Source organism: Cariama cristata, unplaced genomic scaffold, assembly GCF_000690535.1.
Source record: "Cariama cristata isolate BGI_N322 unplaced genomic scaffold, ASM69053v1 scaffold7354, whole genome shotgun sequence".
NCBI classification, from domain to species: Eukaryota; Metazoa; Chordata; class Aves; order Cariamiformes; family Cariamidae; genus Cariama; species Cariama cristata.
Window position 1 is genome coordinate 19,917 of NW_009613429.1, and position 18,800 is coordinate 38,716.

The 18,800-nt window shown below is 42.3% G+C and overlaps 1 protein-coding gene across 1 annotated transcript in view; it reads left to right on the top strand.

Moving 5' to 3' along the window:
- The window catches only part of AAK1 (AP2 associated kinase 1), a 70,697-nt gene that overhangs the window by 19,851 nt on the left and 32,046 nt on the right, over positions 1-18,800 (top strand). Inside the window, 5 exon segments of the mRNA XM_009699015.1 lie at positions 6,168-6,286; positions 8,351-8,459; positions 10,673-10,815; positions 16,150-16,271; positions 17,812-17,893. Coding sequence (XP_009697317.1) covers positions 6,168-6,286; positions 8,351-8,459; positions 10,673-10,815; positions 16,150-16,271; positions 17,812-17,893 — 575 coding nt within the window.

Below are 18,800 nucleotides of genomic sequence, written 5' to 3' on the forward strand. Positions count from 1 at the left end.
CCGTGCGAGAAACCCAGCCAGTACACTGACACAAACCTGCATGGAAAATTGCTCTGGCATCTCTATTGACTAGAGATAATTGGAACTTCCCGTTGGTTTTTTCAACTTATCTTAAAAGCAGTTAGCAAGAACAACAGTCAGGCCAGAAGCGTGTAGCAAGGTAACTGTGCTCCCATGCTGTCATAGGGGCAGATGCAGGCCTAAGTGCAAAACGTAGTGATGTTTCCCAAGAGACCTCTGGCTGTTGCTCGCTCTGAACTGATGGTGATTGCAGTACTGACTGTATGTGCTACCTGTTCAGCAGTGTTAATGTGTCTTAAGGATGAGCATATAAATGACTTTTTATGTCTTGGAATGAGAGTGGTATTTTGGCTTCTGCTGGCTTGTATGGGAAAAGATTGAATTTCTTTCAGAACTTTAAATCACAAGCACTTGCTTATGAATGTAAGGGAGAACTGTCCTCTGAGCTGACTCTCGGGCTCAGTTCTTGCTTCTCTCCCTTCTAGTGCTTGCAAAGTCTCTGGATTTATTTGCTGTATTCCATCTGAAGCCTGGACTGGTCTCTTGCCTTTTACTTTCTGTAAGTATACTGGAAGAAAGGCTCAACTGGCAAAGACGTGAGGATGTTCCTAGAGCCTGGATTACTTTGCTTCTAACTCTGCCTGGTGTGTGACCCACCCACCCCAGCCACGTGTAGCACAGCTGTCTAACTTCACTCGAGGCAGTGCAGGCTCTTGAGCTGACCTTGGCTGGCTTGGAGTTACACAAACCCTGGCATGTCTATCTATTGTATGGGAGCTGGCACAGTGCATTAGAGCTGGCAGTTTCTGGCCGTTGGAAGGGTTGTCTTGCTTGCCGTTCACTGAAAATAGAAGTTAATGGTCCTGTAATGTGCATCTGGCAGTACTTCATAATAATTGCTTGTCAATTTGTCTTTGATCTATTTCCTTTCAACTTTGCCCAGATTTTGCAAAATATGGGGGTTGTACTGGAATAAGGAGGGAGAAATTGGTTGTGGTCTGAGGCTCTGGAAGCTGAAAGTATTCCCTGAGGCTGACAAGGTGGTAATGTTGTGGATATGTCGTGTGCAAGGAGGAAGGGTTAACCAGTGGGGAGCAGCTGTTAGCAAGATAGCTGAAAGCTAAAGTAAGTGTATTAATTTCAGCATGATGCTGTGAAAAAACCATCAGAGTTCAGATGAGTACTGGGTGACTTGTCTAAGCAAAACCTGCTTGTTCAGTGCAGCGGTGACCAGGCAGACAGCGAGAGCTGGGCAGTGCTGGTGCTTACCGCTGCAACCCATAGAAGACACCCATCTGCTTCTGCGATCAGGTCCCTCTTCTGCTGTAGTCCTGCATGGTAGGTGAAGGAAAACTCTTAAATCTGTTAGAAAGTCTTCATTAGGCAGTGTTGGCTGCAGTCCAGGTGCTCGATAGCTTTGTCCCTTCCTGGGCTGTGCTGAACAGCATCGCTGTTCTGCGCTGTCTAATGCTGCCAAGTGAAAATTTCAGCCATCTATTGGGTCCTCCTTCCCCTCTTCTCTGTCATACCTTGCTGAAAAACGTGAACGACATTTTCGTTCTGTCTCCTGTTTACCAGCAAAGTTGCTGCTTTTGAGGTAGCTGTAGGAGTACAGGTCCCTCTGGAACTGCTCTTTCTTTTAGCATGAATCTGAAGTATAGGCCACAGTTGCCAATAAAAAGGTTTCAAGTGCTTCTAAGTGTATCAGCTAGTAACCTACTTATGCACCTTAACCCCTAACCCTAAAATTATGATCTGGTGTTACTGTTAACCTTTTTTGCAATGCAACAGTTTCAGGTGAGTGCCATTTTCTTTGACAGGGTGTGCAGTTCACAAGCAGGCAGTAATAAACATGCGAGGGACTTGGGTGGTGAAGGATAGACCAAAGCTCCAAGATCATCTCTTGTGCACAAGAAACTGTAAAGGAAATCTCTCTAAGTCTAAGTACAAACCACTAAAGGCAGCCCTACCGTTTCCAGATGTTCAGATATACAGCGGTTGTTGCATGAGAAACCTGTAAACAGATATACCTATAGCTTTGACCTTGGCCTGGAAAGACCTACAGCCTGAAACACTCCTGGAAGGAGCAGAATTCCTGTTGTAGCTCTGATTTGCCCTGGTGCATGGATGAGATCAAGCCCCACTTCTGTAAATATAGTGTGATGTGTGAAAGCTGATGGCCTGATTTCTCTGTGCACCTGCTGCTTCCTTTGGAAGCCAGTTTGCAGGTGTAAGTTCTTGGTATTCTTAAAATTGACCCGGGTGTCCTGCTAATGGACTTTGATCTTGTATTTCTAGAGCCATTTGTATGTGAGGAGCATGGCACGAAGCTGCTGTTCTTTGTGCTCTTTCTCTATCCATTTCTGCTTCCCTCATCCGCCTGCTGTTTTACTGAGTTTCTCAGTCCTGTTCTCTGCATGCAAAACGGGGAGTGCTGAAGCCAATTAGCTGTGGAAGGTGTAATTAATGCAGAGAAATTAAAATTAAATGAAATTTATGACATTCAAATTAGGGTGGTATTTTTCACACCTCTTCTGACTTAAATGTGGAATGACCACCTGAGGGAAGTTAGACATTCTTGATTATGTTGTGCCTTTCTGGACTAAATCCTAAGTACGGTCAAAACTGTAGTTTGAAAGGAATATTGTGGTCTCTTTTAACTGAGGCAATCAGACCAGATGACATATTTAGTTGTTTAGAAAGGAAAACTTCGCACCTTCTCTCAAATGGATGTGGATCATCAAATTTTGCTTCTCTGATGGCAAAGTTGCTTACTCTAGATTGCCGTGTAAAAATTGCAGTATGTACCCTGATCAAATCAGTATTTGTTTTCTCTGGAGAGAAGCATGCTGCTTTTACTAGTAGCAAAATTGTCATGCTTTAATCTGCAGTCAGTGGGAGTTCAATGATAAAGTAACCAAATTGGTAGGTGTATTTGCAGGCAAAATAAGTTAAATGATTTTGCACAGCTTCCATGTGTGGTGTTGTCAGCAGAAGTTTGCAGGAGTTAAAGGTAAGGAAGAGAAGGTTACGAGGATGTAATTTACCTATGACTTGGATAAGTACTGTGACAGCTCCGCACGTGTTGCAGGGTTCCGCTTCCTTGGATGTGGCTCCACCTGATGTATTTGTTTCTCGCTGCTCCATTGGAAAATGCTCTGGGCTCTGTTTCTGTCAGGTCCCTATGTGTTGATGTTGCAGTTCTGTATCAGGAAGCATTAATTTATTTAATTTTTATTTATTTATTTTTTTAGTTTCTGAATATCTCTTTCCTTTGAACTCTCGGGATGGTTTAGCTGTGTTCTCCGTTGCGTAGGCTGTAGTTTTCTTTGCCAGTTGGCCCTGGTTGCTTGTAAACAAAATGGCCTGATGTACATAGTCTAGCGAGGGTGCTCTGGGAGTGACTTTGTTAACTTGCAGAGGATCCAGACTAGAGGAAAGGTACCTCGCCCGGAGCTTTGCTAATGAGACATTAGCAGTTGGTCTGAAGAGGTACCAGTTTCATCTCAGCTGAGGCAAAGTTTTAGAAGGAGGAGGTCCTTGAATTTGGTGGATCTGCTTTTTTTTTTAAAGTTTGATCTATTTTTGCTGCTCAGCTCATGTTTCTTTCTGCTGAGCATAGCCCTGTAAACAGAGATACAGTGTCCTGCTGGCCTCTGGGCCTAACGAGGGGAACTGAACCCCTGGACAGGAGAGGAGAGGAGGCTTCTGGTGGCCAACTTCTGACTTTCTCATTTGAGGAGGGGGAAGGTAGCTTTGTGATTCTCAAAAAGCTTTGATGGTGACTGAGACTCTGTAATAAAGAAAAACAAAAGTATTTTTGTTATTTAATGTTTTCTGTAGATTTTGTCTGTGGTCCACGGAAATATTGTACAGAAATTAAAAAAATAAGTCCAAACCTGATCTCTCCAATGATTTTAAAAATGCATAATGTGTTAAGAAAGTAGGGATTGGGGAAGTTGTGCTGGTTATGGGTCCTTTATTTCTTGCTGACTCCATTGTGGATTATAAGAGGGAGGCAAAGTCAGTAGAGTGCTGTCTTGCTTTTTTCAATGTAGACATCCTTTGGGCTAAAGAGAGCGCAGCGGGATGTGCAGATCTGTTCCCCAGAAATGAGACAAATATGGCTAGGGTAGAACAATAAGGCTACTGCTGTGGGTTTAGGAGTTCTTAAAAATGGCTTGTAATTTGAGATCCTCAACTTGAAGCAGCTTAAGGGAGAGAGTCGGGGTTATTTTTGTGTCCGAATTTGAGCACTATGAAGAAATTAGGCCCTCCAGAACTACAAGGGTTTTAAAAGCCTCTCTGGCAGGAGTGAGCAGCATCTGCATGGCTTGCTGTATCCCAGGCCCATGTCCCATTTTTCTGAATTTGAATATCCCTTTTGCAGCCTGGTTATAGTTTTTTAAGACCTTTAATTGAAGTCTTGACACTTGGGGTTTTTTTCCTTTCTGTTGCATCTTTTTCCAGCTTCTCTAGGGCTGCTACCAGTGAATTCTGCTCCTAAAAGTCAATGAGGCTTCCTTGGAAAATCTGATCTAGTTCCTATGGCAAACTATGATGTGTAAAACTAAGGTTTTTGCATGCTAAGAGAGATTTTTGTTGAACAGCTCTGGTGCTGACAGGTATGTTATTTGCATGTGTAACTTCCGTGGTTGTTTTGGAAGATGGGCTGTAATGGGTGCCATAAAAACTGTTGGATAACAAATGGGGAGGGTTATGCTTTGAACACAAGAGTTTTGTCTGATAACTTACTCTTTTTCTTTCTTAGTAAAATTTTCAGTGGGCCTTTTGGCTGTGGTGTTTGATTTGTTAACAGCTTGTAAGCACCAGTTGTTGCAAGACTGGAGTTGCCAAATGCGACCTATTTTAACACTAAATTTTGCCCAAATGTGGCTGGCTTGCTTGTCACATTTTACATAATGGGGAGGAACTAATTTAAATGCTAAATAACCATTAGTAATAATTATGTCCAAACATGTCAAAGGTAACTATGTATTGTTGATTTGATGGTTTGTGGCAGCTTGTAAAGAATGGGATTCACCAAAGGGCTCAGACTTTTAAAATCAGAATTCTTTCGGATGTGACTAGCTTTTTACAGTGTGTAACTACAGCTCTTGGCGTAGTGGGGCTTCTGAAGGCTACAGCAGCACTGAATCATAACTCACTATCGAGGTGATTCTTTAGAAGTCCTTAAGCATAAAAGAAATATGTGCTGTAACGTAAGGTAATGGAGAGCAAATGAAGTGCTGTTAGGCTGTGGCATCGACAATGTCATCGTGCTTCCCTTTTTACCGTTGTGCAGTGCTTCTTGGCTACTTGGATATGTGTGACTCTTTGTTCTGATTCATTCTGATCTCTGGGAGTCAGGTGTGAAACTTTGATGCCTATGTACCTCCATCCGCAATCAGCTTCCTATTTCTGTCCAGGACTACAAATGTAAAACCCGTATATTTTGATGTATTGCTAATGGAGATGAAAGGCTTTCATCCTAAACAAGTCAAGTGTGTCCTGTGAGTCTGGACTTCACTAATAGCAAAGACCACAAAATGAATTGTGGCGTTTGTTTTGTTTTTTCCCCTCCATGTTCTTCTGTCCTTTTTTAAAAGCACTAACATTAAACCATGTGTGGGAGATGGGTTTCTTCTGCTTCTCACACAAATCGGCTTTGTAATGTAACTTAGATGCTTCAGAAGTTGGGAAGCCTTTTAAGTTTAGGCCTTTGGTAATTCAGTGGATGATCTGTAGCTCTGATTTTCTGTCCAAGGCAATGTTGCTGTTTATACTTCAGCTTTCTTCTTCATAATGGAAATTAATGGAGCAATGAAGGACTGTCTGGCAGGACAAGTAACCAGTGTATCTTCTTGTTTTTACAGAGATGTTAAATGTTAACTTTGCTTCTGTTAATTGACGATTTGCCCCTCTGGATTCCTTTTAGTTCTCAGAAATAACTGTCTAGGCAGAGTTGGAAGCTCTGGAGCTAAGCACACGTAAGAGGCACTCCCACTGTGGCTATGTTGGTAGCTGCTCAGTGCCCTCCCTCTTCTGACTGTACTCTTAAGGCAGATGGAGGCAGGGGCAGGGTTGGAAGCGAGGACCAAGAGGTTTCTTTGTTAATGAATAGGATGATTTTGTGTCTTCCGCAGGTGGATTTGCGATAGTGTTTCTTGTGAGGACTAACAATGGGATGAAATGTGCCCTGAAGCGGATGTATGTCAATAACGAGTACGACTTGCAAGTCTGCAAAAGAGAAATCCAAATTATGGTAAGTCACCACTTTGTATTGGGGGCTCCAGACTGGGAGGGGAATGGTGTGAGATCCTGGCCACCTTCTGCCTGTGATCTGTATAGCATCATGTGGCAAATTGTGCGTTTTCTAAGCAAAACTGTCTGTCTTTTGGAAAGACCTAACTCCTGGAGTTAAGTGACTATGTGCAAATCTTGTGTTCAGTTATTTACAGCGTAAATGGTTTCAGTGGACAAGAAAAACACAGGGGCTCAAATAGCAGAGAAAATATCAGGAAAATGAGGGGAGGGAAAAGCTCCTATGTCAACCCCATGACATAATGGTAAAGGGAAGAGCTGGTTGGGGATGTTAGATTGCAAAGTCTAACGTTCTTCAGGGCTAAAGTCTTCAGCCTCTTTAGACTTCATCAGAAAGTCTGATGATTCTGATGTAACCAACTCAAATCAGTGCATGAATGGAAGACCTCCATCCTGAGAAGAATTTATATCACAACAGCTTCGAATCTTTTGGGTTGGGATGATCTTTTGGGCTATCTCTGTATTGGTGAGGCTGACAGATTAAAAACAGTATTTGTGGGGTAGTTACTGCCTGGGCTTTTGAAACAGGGAAGTGTTTATAACAAGGACTGGGATATTTCTCTAGATTATTGGATACAAGGAGTTATATGATAGGATAGCTCTTTTTAATAGCTGGTTTAAACTTAGTGTCTAAACAAAGAAAAAATTGAAATGATCCGAATAGATTTGTCTGGTCTTGTTTGGAGTCTGGTAAACATGGGAAGCGACACTTTCGAAGTTGTATTCAAAGATACTGATGAACATTTAGAGCAACTGTGAGGTGTGGAAGGAAATATAAAATCCTCATACTGCTAATTTACAATATGAGGTATAGGTTTGGGGTAGATGATCTTCATATCAGAAGTTCTTACCTGTAGCAATTCTGAGTTTGTTTTTTGCAGTAGCTTTTAATTAGGTTAATACCTTTAAAGTTAACTTCTGGAGTTTGTGTGATAGTGCAGTGAAGCTTTTGGGCATGATTTGTCATCACTGTAGCTAATGCTGCCTGGGAAAATTTGAGATTAGATCTTACGTCAAAGGTTTTAGCAGTGCTCACGAAGCTTGTTTGCTTGAATTTTACTTGCCAGTGCTTTCGATTGTCTCCATGTCTTTGGTGCCTCTTTGAAATGTGTGGCTAACCTGGAAAGTGAGGGTGAGAGGTATCCTTCTTACTTGGCAGGTCCACTTGCTCCTGTACTGAATTTTCATAAGCACTGATCTTTGTCCTGGAGAACCAGTACATCACTAAAAGGAAATATTTTCTTCTTTCCTGGCTTTAGTGCAATAAAGAATTATTTTCAACTTAACTGCACTTTTTGCGACCCTACAGCATTACAGCAGAATGTGGACAGCAGAATCTTGATTTCTTTTAGTGGTGAAGCTGAACATTGAACTGGACTGGCTATCACACCTGGGGGTGTGTGTGAAGCTGGCAGTCACAAAGAAATGACTTTTTCCTGCAGGTTTACGTGTGTCATGGATAAATGATTGATATGGGAACTTGTGCTTTAATCCATTGAGTTACTTAAAATAAAGTACTTCTAAAAGCAAGATTTAAAATTTATTTTATTACCTTAGTGGGTTTTTTTGAGCATGCAAAGATTTGAGATACTCTTTGCTAGCAGAAGAGTGGAAGCAGATGAGAACAGTAAGCACAGCATGTGCTGTGCATGGCCACCACAAAACATCTGCCTTGTTCTCCCCTCTGTGTAAAGGAGGAGCAGCTCCAGGTGGCTCGGCCTGGGCCATCTAAGAGAACATGCAAAGATCTGGACTGTTCCCTGAACAAGTGAGTTCATCAGGTTGGCTGTTTGTCTGCTGTTTGTCTCAAATCCTCCTGGAAGGAAAACAGGTAGAGACAGACCTCAAGCTTGTTCAAGATTTGTGTGACGAGTAATCCAAAGTGACAGAAGCTTGCGCCTGTACAGGAGAAGAGCTGGGGAAGCTGTGTAGTGTGGAGGAACCAGATTAAAATGTTGCTCACTCTGTGTGGCTGGTTTATGCTTTGAATTTATTTATCTTACAGCGGGATCTATCTGGCCATAAGAACATTGTCGGATACATTGATTCCAGTATAAACTCAGTAAGCAGCGGTGACGTGTGGGAAGTGCTGATACTAATGGACTTCTGTCGAGGTGAGTGTGGGCCCAACGTATTGTTCATTGGTAGATTTGTCCTTTTTCTCTGCTTACAGGAAACTTGCAGAACATCTTCCTTTAAAAAAACCAAGCCTGTTCCTAGGCCTGGCCCTTCCTTGGCTGCCAAGGAACTGTTCTGAACAAATCAGTGCCAAAACTAGGTGTGGAGAAGTGGATGACATGTGAGGCAATGTTGACTCTGTTAATGGGATTTGTACCACCTTTACCCCTGCCCAGGGTGGTCCTAGATCCTTTCGGTTGTGAAAGAGAACCCTTAAATATATATTACTGTTTTCCGTAGGCTGGTCCACACAAGAAGTGGCTCTTCTAAAGCTGCCAGGCTGTGGAGTGAAATTCTTCTTCACTTTATGTCATATTGAAAGCTTTTTTCCACTTCAGCCTGGCTTAGGATTGTTCTGGAAGAAGCATGACATGGATGATGTGAAGCCAAAAAGTATTCCTTTTACTTCTGACCTTTTTACTTGGCTGTCTCTAGGCACACAGGCTTTTCCAGTCTTTTCCAACTGTCCCAAAGCTTTGATCTCTTGTGGCTAGGATGCGGTGTTTGGAAAATGACACATGTGCTGTGCTCAATTGCCTCTCACAGGAATAGCATTAAGCAAAAATAATGTTTTGGCCAGGTGACTTCAGAAGTCTGTGGCTGTTTTGGATGGTGGCAGCTGATGGAAAGAAGTATTCTTGGGACTTTTGAGCTTTTAACTGAAGCCAGGTGCATTGTACCAAGAACAACTAGGTGCTAAAATGCCTTTAAACGTGTACGGTACAGCTTTTTGTTCTGCTGTGCCGTCTCTGCTGCTTCATTTTGATGCAGGAATCTTGACTAACTTGCATTGGGTTTGCTTGCTGGTAAAAGGAAGAACCTTACATGTAGTCTTGCTGAAGGAATCATTATGTAAGCTCTCTGTAAGCTTAAACCTAAATATCACAAGGAGTGTTGTAAGAAATAGGCCTGGCAGTGCTAGTAAATCCATACTCAACTCCATGTTGCAGACCCCACTGTGCAGGGAAATGCAAACCATAGCAATTCAGAATGCACGCCCTCCAGCTGCGTTAGCCTCCCCTCTGTGCCAAATTTTGGGCTGATGAAGTAAAATCAGTCTCCCTAAGGTGCTTCCTTCCATCTGAAAGGAGGAAAGCTGCAAGGTGGTATTTCTCATGTGAGTTGCTTTTGCCAGATGCTCCGCTCAGCACACGCCTGCCTCTGTCTCCAACATTCAGAGTGAAGCACAGGAATTGCTGTTATATGTTGGACTTTCCCTTGTTACTTTCCTTTTTGTGTCAAGAGTTTCCAAACCAAATCAGTGTGTCTGTGTGTGCAGAACTGCACTCACTTTGAGTGCAAAATGTTCACAGCTGTACTATTTATTAAGCTGACCTTCTCTTTTGTAGCAGGAAAGTAAAGTTTTCCGACGTTTGTGATGTGAGATGATACAATTTTGCCTTGCCAAAGGTTCAGAAAGGAGTTTTTTCTCTGTATATAGGGTGTTTTGAGGGGAGAACAACCTCTGTGTGAATTGTTTTGGAAAGGCTTTGACAGCAACAAAACCTCAAAGTTGAGGCAAATTCAGGACTCATTCATGAAAACTTACAAAGTATTTGTCTGGAGTTTCCATTGTTACAGATGGATTTATTTTTTTTAATTTTTTTTGCCAGTATATGACTTTAGCCAAGCCACTTAGTAGTGTATGGTTTTTTTGAGTGTCTCCCTTTCTCCCTTCTCTTGCTTACACGTGGCAAACTATTTTGTGGACTGTGGGTGCCCCAGATTCAGTCTTTTATTCCTCTAGTCTGACAAAAAAAGTCTTATTTTAAAGAAGAAAGAAAAAGATGCAGCTTAGAGTTACATTTGGGCATTAACGCAGCCAGGTGAAGCTAGCTTGCTGCTCTTGAAGCATTGTTCAAAGCCACGATGAGATGTAACGCCTGCCGGCAGATACGCAACCCCCCTGGGATTTAGATGAGGAAATGCGAATGAAACACGATGAGTAAGTGTATTGCAAAAAGCCTCTGGGGAAGGCTTGGTGTGAATTTTGAATTTGAACTCATGAACTTCTTGTGTGCTGACTGTACAGCCACAGTTTGATGGGGAGCAGACTAAGACAAGTTATGTCCAGTAGGACTGGGGCTTAAACCAGGCCAGACCTCATTTTGCCTACTTGCTCTGATTCTCCATGTTTGTCTCTCCTCAGGAGGTCAGGTGGTGAACCTCATGAACCAACGCCTGCAGACAGGGTTCACAGAGAATGAGGTCCTGCAGATCTTCTGTGACACATGCGAAGCCGTAGCCAGGTTGCATCAGTGTAAAACGCCAATAATCCACAGGGATTTGAAGGTGAGTTGTGGACTCCACTAATACAGCAGGGAGTGTGCATCCTCCTTAACGTGTCTGTTTGCTGCCTACGCCATGGCAAACAGGCTTTGAATACCAGTACTGTGCTTCTGTTGTTAGTAATGAGGAAAAGTGGGCATAAATACCTCTCTCTATCGGAAGATAAAAAAAGAAATGAGCCTCTCATTGCTGCTTACCATATGTTTACCATCTATAGATCTACTTAAAAAACACAAATGTTTGTGAAACATTCTGGCACATCAGTGCAAAACAGAATTAATCTGATGAATTATTCACGATGACTTTCTACCACTTGAAACACTATTGATGTTTTAAGGTAGTTCACAAAGAGCATGCTATAAATTTGTTTCCTGGACCCACATTAAAAGGATCCCTCCAGAGATGTTGGCCTTGGGGCAGGAGTTGTTTAGAAGCTTTTGAAACTGACCTCTAACTCTGTTGACTGTGAAAGTGCACTGTAAAACTCTGTGTGCTTAGCTGGGAACAGAGCTGGACCAGTGGGGAAAGCTTTTGAAAAATCCCATGCCTATAACCAACCAAACAAAAAGATGTTCCCTTTCCTCTCAACTAGCTCATAAAAATGCCTGAATAATATATTCAGCCAAGAAGGAGGCTCCTGTGTACATCTGAAATTCAGATGTGCCTTGTGGGTCAGGTTCTGTTTTCAGAGCCCTCAACAGATGTTTGTTTTGTGGTGCTGGCCATTGTTTTATAGGAGCAAAAAATGCCATGTGTGCCAACGACAGCCAGGTAGTGCAGGGGGGGAAAAATCCTCAGGGTTTAATATGCTTTTAGCATGTGTTAAATGATTGTGACCCCAGTGCTCAGTCAGTTTGAATCTATGAAACAAGTCTGACATCTGTTTTTCTAGAGTGAAATGGGTAGAGTCCTATAAATTTGAGGCCTGGATTTAAAGCTGTTAAGGTCTGTGGGCATCTTGCAGCGGTTTATATAGGCAAGGAAAACTGGGGTGAGAGGATGAGGCTTAGGAACAGGAACCTCTCCAGTTGATATTAACCCCTGCTGTTACTTTTTTGGTGAATCCATGGGGTTTTTAATAAATAAACTCATTGTGTGGCGTGTGAATAAATTCTGGGACATCTGTGATGGATTAGTGAGTTGATCTTAGGCGTTACTTTCTACACTGAGTTGCAATTGAAATGGGCTGTTAGAGTCTGATGTTCAGCCTGCTACTGTGTGCTTAGATCAGTAAAGTTTTTGCAAGGCCCGGCTCTTGATTGGTAAGCTGTGCCCAAGGTCAGAGAGTTGGCTTTTCTCTGCTTTGAGATGTGTTTCCCAGTTGAATATTGTATTATTTCTGTCATGATGACCTGTGGAGCTCGAGTCACAATTGGGGATCTAAGTACTAACGCAGAACGAATGGTTTAGATATGTTTTGACTTTATTTGGTTTCAAATTTAGTAATGCCAAGAGGGAGGTGCAATTCCAGTGCAATTCCAAGAGGGATTAAGGGCCAGAAAAGTTTTGTACAAGTTCTGAGTGTAAGGAAGGGCATCTGTCGGGTAGGTGTTTTGTTGGGATGAACGTAACCCTGTTGAAGAGCGGGCAGATGTTGACTTTGCAGACAGCTGTATGGGGACTGGAGGCTTTTTTTGCCTTCCAGCTCTTTGATGTTGCTCTAATGCTGGCGATTCCTGCCCAGAGAGCTCTGCCAGCAGAAGGGATCATGTGAATAATTAAGGCCTTTCAGACAAACACAGCTGGATTAGTTTCAGTGGCCTGTGGCTGTGATTTTTGAGTTAACCCAACAGGCTTTGCCTGAAGCAGAACAACCTTCTGTTGGCAGAGTCTCCAGCTGGTGGGAAGTGACCAATAGGTGGGACAACAGCACCTTTAAGCAGCATGCCTATAGGCAAAAGTGGACATCTTTCTGCTAATAAAGGCCGTGAAAAAGATAACATCATTCTGTTTATTAAGGTTTTCCTCCTGATCTGATGGTTCTCTCTCAGGTGCTGTGTCAGTCTGTCCCTGTGTGCTTACTGCTGCATGATGTGCTGTACAAGGTGTGATGTTTAGTTTCGTGTACTTTGACTGCCACAAAAACAGGAGTGTATTGATGCTGCTTTTTCCTAAAAATTAGGAAGCCCCTCATGTGCCACCTGTGACCTGGCTAGGACCCCTGTAGAGGCACTGGAAGCCTACTGCTGGTAGGCTTTGCCTTGTGTACTTACCTTTACTTGTTCTCGTGGATCTTTTCCTCACCCTCAGGGTTCGTAGGCCATTGCTGCTGCAGGGCATTTCCTTAGAAGTTCGTTTTTTGTTCTTCTCTCTCTGGAGTAAGAACACTTCCTATACCTTTAGGTTAGGCCTAACAAATGGTCAAAGTGAAGGACAAATGATCAAACCTTCTTATGGCTATCTATTACGTTACCCGGGCTGTGAAGTCTCTGCTTCTAAGTTGGGATCTGTGCTGAGAAACCGTAACTGTCAGATCCCAGAGGAGTAAGGTTTAGTGAGGCGGAGGGAAGGGAAAATCTATCTAGGGCTGATGATAACGATTTACACAACCACCCTGTACCTAGTGGCAGTTGTTTGCATAATTTGTTTTATATGTAACCTTGTCTTTCCAGTCTCACATGCTATGATGCGTGTTGTTCAAAGCACCAGCTTAAAACCAACTCTGATTTCTATGGCTCAGAACTTTCTGTAGTGAGCGGTCTCTGACTTCTACCTGTGATGCTTCTGCTAGTCTGAACCCATCTGGTTCTAGGAGTAGATGACTGGCTTGCAGATGAGTGGCTGAATTTTCTTGTAGACACACAGCAGGATACAGCAAAATACTATGTCAGTCAACCCAGAGGATGCTGTTGATCAAAACATCTTTCTGCTTTCCCCACTTTCTGAAATAACCAGAAGGATGTGCTCTCATGTTAAGGATTTAGTTTCTTCTGCTTTCGTTTTAGCAGGAGTGCTCCCAGTGTTGCACTTCTCTGTGGTGTAATAAGACAGTCACACTGTGCTGCTGTTCTCTGTTGCTTTTTCCATCACCCTGCTTTGTAATGCCAAGTCTTACCCTGATGCCACCAACAAGCCTTTGCCTGGGATTTGTTTGGACGGATCGGTGTTCAGTGTGTGATATGTAAAATTGCTCGGTCCTCTAATGGTAAACCCTTGTATCAACTGTGTTAAGAATATGCCGGCACCAAAATCAGTGCTCTTAGACGTCACAGTTCATTCTTTTCTTTGCTATGAAATACTAAACCAGCTTTCAGAAGTAAATAGTGAATGGTGCTGGGGAGGAAGGGAAGTTGAAATACTTCTAAAGACACCTGAAGTTGCTGGAAAGCAGTCAGAAAGGGTTCCGTGGTTGTGCATCCCTCTGAAATCGCTACCTGAACTTAGAAATACCACCCTTAGAAGCCATTGCTCTCATGAGAGGATAATGCGTGTTGATTTTTGGTAGTCAAAGAAAGCCTTATTCCTTGTCCCTCACCAATCTATGTCTGTGCAGTGTTTCTGTGACTTCTGGTTTTAGCAAAGAAAGGTATTTATTTCAGAGAGTAGAGACAGAAGCTAACTACATTCTCTAACTAACAAATCTTAAGGCAACTCATAATTTCCCGTGAAGATTTTTGTTTGGGGTCTAAATCTGACTTTTAAGTGTTGGGCATGTCAAAGACTGCAGCTGGAGTTGTAAGCGTTCAGCAGTGCTGAAAACTGGATTGGAGCCTTCTGAGTGTTTGACTGGAAGAAGGCACCTCCATACTCTTTTTATAAGACAGTTTTCTCTGGCATGGCAGTCAGCAGCAGTAATTCAGGTACTTTGTTACTTTGTCTTGCTGCTGGTTTTTTGTGGTGTGTGGGTTTGGTGTTTTTTTTTTTTTTTCCTGGAAGTTACTGAACAAGTCTAGTTGCTGGATAGTCCAGTGCTGATGTCTAACAAAACTTGCAGGATGTTACCTGCAAGTCATCTCAGACTTCTCAGCTAGATAACGTAGAAGGACTCTTCTGGAAATGTGTGAGGAGTATTTGCAGGGAATAATGCTGTCAGTGTTGATCTGCTAGGGAGAACATCTGTGTGCCATGCTTTATTCAAAGCAGATGGGTAGCAGAGGGGGGAAGGGGTGTTGTTTTAACCCTTGGTTTCAAGCCAGCGTTTTCCCCCTCAGCTGCTCTAATTTGGCTGCATTTTCTGATGCTTAAAATGCTGATGACTTCTTTTTCTTTCCTTCTTGTAAAGATCATCCTTGATAGGGAAGTCTACTTCCAAAAGATTTTGCTAGCAAACACTTAGGTGGTGATTTTTTTTTTTTTAAATGGTATGAGCAGTATGTTTTCTCCCATCGTATCTGAGCATTTGACATTGATTGAAGATAAATACATTAAAAATTGTGTGTATTCCCTTGAGAGAATATGCTGTTGATGCCACTGTACAGATGAGGAACTGGAATACAGGGATGCTCTTCCAAAGCAAAGAACTGAACCCAGGTTTTTCCACATCTTATGTCAGCGTTGAAACATTTAGACAGCTTGCTTAGGTGGATGCAAGCTAGATTTTTGTTAATGCATGATTAAGTGTGAGTATTTAGGCGAAAGGTAGTGAGTCTGCTGATTTTATTTATTTTTTTTTTTCAGCTATTCCAGGTGTTTGTTTCAGCATTTGTTTCAGTTGTCTGATTCAAGCTACCAAATAATATTTGAAAGAAAGGGGTAGTTTTCTCAGCAGCCTGGAGGAACCTGTGCTGATACAACCACTGTTTAGGGAGTATGGGGTACCCAGCACATTCTGATAACAGGCAACTCAAGAGTGAGCATAAACTGAAGTTGGTTTTGAATTGAGGCCCCAAGTGACAGGTGAAATGCAGACAAAGAGCTGGAGATGTATTATAATTTCATAAAGTATAGAAATGTGTGCGCTCTCGTCCATTTGCCTCCTCTCTGCCCTGCTAGACAGCAAGGAGTTACAGCGCTTTATAAAGCTGTGGACAGCTTGTATTGTCTCAAATTGAAGTGCCAGACTGGGTCATAGTAGCTCAGGGAAGTTGAGCACTAAAGACGCCAGGACACAGTTCTTGTCCTGAAGCACGTGGTAGTCGTAGTAGAGGCAAGGTGATGTTCTGTCAAAAGAAGGGAGAGGTGGTAGGATGGAAGGTAGTGTTAGAACTATGCTTCCACAATTTGACTTCTACATTAGGAGATGTGACAGAGTTTTGATGCATTTTTCTTTGCTGTCATGTTACGCGTTTGTCGGATGTGTCTGATATGTCTTCAGGTGCTAAAAACCCTGGCTCATCTAAAGAAAAGGAATGTGTTTTTTTGTCTGAGTGATTCTGTATTTGTCTGTGATGCTCGTAGGTTGAAAACATCCTGCTGCATGATCGTGGCCACTATGTCCTGTGTGACTTTGGAAGTGCTACTAACAAATTCCAGAACCCTCAAACAGAAGGGGTGAATGCAGTAGAGGAGGAGATCAAAAAGTAAGTGTGCTTTTCGTTTTCAACTCAGACATTGTTTGTATTTGAAGGGTTATTTGCTGTTGTACTGGGACTAAATTTTGCTCGGGCCTGTTGCAGCAGATTGGATCCTGCTGCATAGAAGTGTCTGAGACCTGTTGCAGGAGATTGGATCCTGCTGCATAGAAGTGTCTGCCGCAGGTAAATAAGCGCCTGGGAGAAGGTGAAACAAACTGAGCTTGGTGTAATTGGTTTGGACCTGAAAGACTGAGTGTACTAATGCAGAGAAGTTGCCCACCTTGATGAGGTAGTGACATGTACTGTTATGTATGGGGTCAGTCTATCTCTGTCTTTCATCTGTCTTGGCTTCTTTGAACTGCAGTACAGCAGATGACAAAAATCCCTGTCCTCCATCAGCCACTTGTCATAAATCCTTGCAGTGACTAAGGGAACTCACGGCCTGACTCCTCGGCTCTTCGTAGAAAATGTGAGGTCCTTGAGGTGTTTAATCTGTCTCCTCTTGCCCCACGCACGACCAGCTGTAGTGGTAGCAACATAACTAGGTGCACTTTGATGATTTTTAAAAAAGGAACTTAGCTGGCAGTTCAGTAGGACCTAGATCAGGAATGAAGCAGGCTCCAGGTCCTTGGTATTGCTTTAGTTTTAACAACATCACTGCTGCAAACTTTCTAGTTCTGTTAATACAATGTTCTGGCTAGGAAACAGCCTGTTAGAAATATGTGGAAATGCCTCCTTTTTGTTCGGATTCAATTACACCTACATGGGTTTTCTAGACTTGTTTGACTGAAGTTCTTAGAGTGCTCCCAGTCTGGCTTTGCAGTCCCTTTGGAATGCCCTATTTGTACACTTATTAACCAGCTTACAAAAACTTTTCCTTTAGCAGTGCTTTCCTGTGATCAAGGTAAATAGCATGCAAGGTGCCACAGCAGAAATTATAGACCTACTGATAGGAAATCTTATCATAAGAGTCTCTTAGTGTGGTGCAGTTTCCAGCTTTTGTATTTGTAGTGATTTGTTAAAATGAGGCAGATTCTAGCTATAGCTTGAGATATAAATAACCTTTATTATAAACAAAATAACCTTTCCGTTGTTTACGATGGCTCTGAGCAGAAGTCCTGGTATGGAAGTCTATGTATTAGGAGCCCCATATCCGGTTACAATCTTTGTAAATCAGTTGGCCAAAGCCCCAGCAGTGAGGACATTGCAGAGGACGTTTGACTACTGACCTTGTTAATACTCTGAATCCTTGAATATTTCTGTTCTGGTTCTTAAAATGGCTGTATAATTCTATGAGTAAATTGCTTGCCATAGAAAAGATCTTGGTTACTGGTTTGATTTCACAGGGCAGTTTGCAGTGGTTAATATTTTATTGTTAGATGTATATAGCAGATACTGTTGTTAAAAGATTTTTTCAATAGATTATCTTCTTTATCCCTTTCCCTAAAATGAATAGAGAGTAAACTTTTAATTATTCGGAAATGTGACATAGTGAAAATGGATCTGATACCCATTTCAAACTCACTGGTACATCTTTCTGCTACAGATACACTACGTTATCCTATAGAGCACCAGAAATGGTCAACCTGTATAGTGGCAAACTTATTACTACGAAAGCAGACATATGGGTACGTATAAAAACTGCTTAACATCATAAAACCGTACTGCAGCTTGCTTTCATTACCATAAAGACAGGGTAACTTTCTGGCTGGGACTAACCTTGTTTCCTTAAGAGACTGGACAGTTTCCGAATAAAGAGTTTCTCTGCTTGATGTTTTTGAATTACTGCTGAGCAATATGGCTTGTGGATAAAACATGCGTGCTACCTCCCATGTGGTTTTAGTTTAGAGATGTATGAAATTCCAGGGTTGAACAATGCAAACCTGATTTCGTGTCTTAAGAGTTAAAACTGAAAATTCAGAGTATGGTGACTTCCAGTGACTGGGTTGGGTTGCGAGCATGTGAAATCAAAGTTACCGGTTAGAATTTAGCAGAAAACTGAGAAAACAGACCTTCTCCCAGGAGCAATAGTATGCTTATCCTGGATGGTGTAACACAGGTCTGAGTTGTCAAACCTGGTCAAAGACCAGGCTTGTGCACTGCTGTTTCTAATGATCAGTGCAATCTTGCCATGCTCTTCATGTTCAGAGCAAAATGCAACTGTGGTGTAATCCATTACTGGCTAACCTGATCAAGGATGGAATACTTCCCTTTAATTGGGACAGAGATGGAAAAAAGTCTTTGCTGTTTGTAGTCTAGTGGCAATTCAGCAAGAGAGATGTGTTTAAAATGCTAATTCAGAGCATGTTTGTATGGTTTCTGAAACCCTGAGCTAGGAAATAACAAGGCAGAAGCAGTGTAAGGAGAGTTTTAATGTATCCTCAATAGCTCTGCATCTGCATTTACAAGAGGGAAGATTGCTGGTGTGACATCTGTTGGGTAGAGTCCTGTGACCTCTCCATGAGCTCAACTCAGAGTCAGGAAAGCAGCAGCTCCTGGGGGGCTCTTGCTATGCTGAGTTCCGCAGGTTTGTAA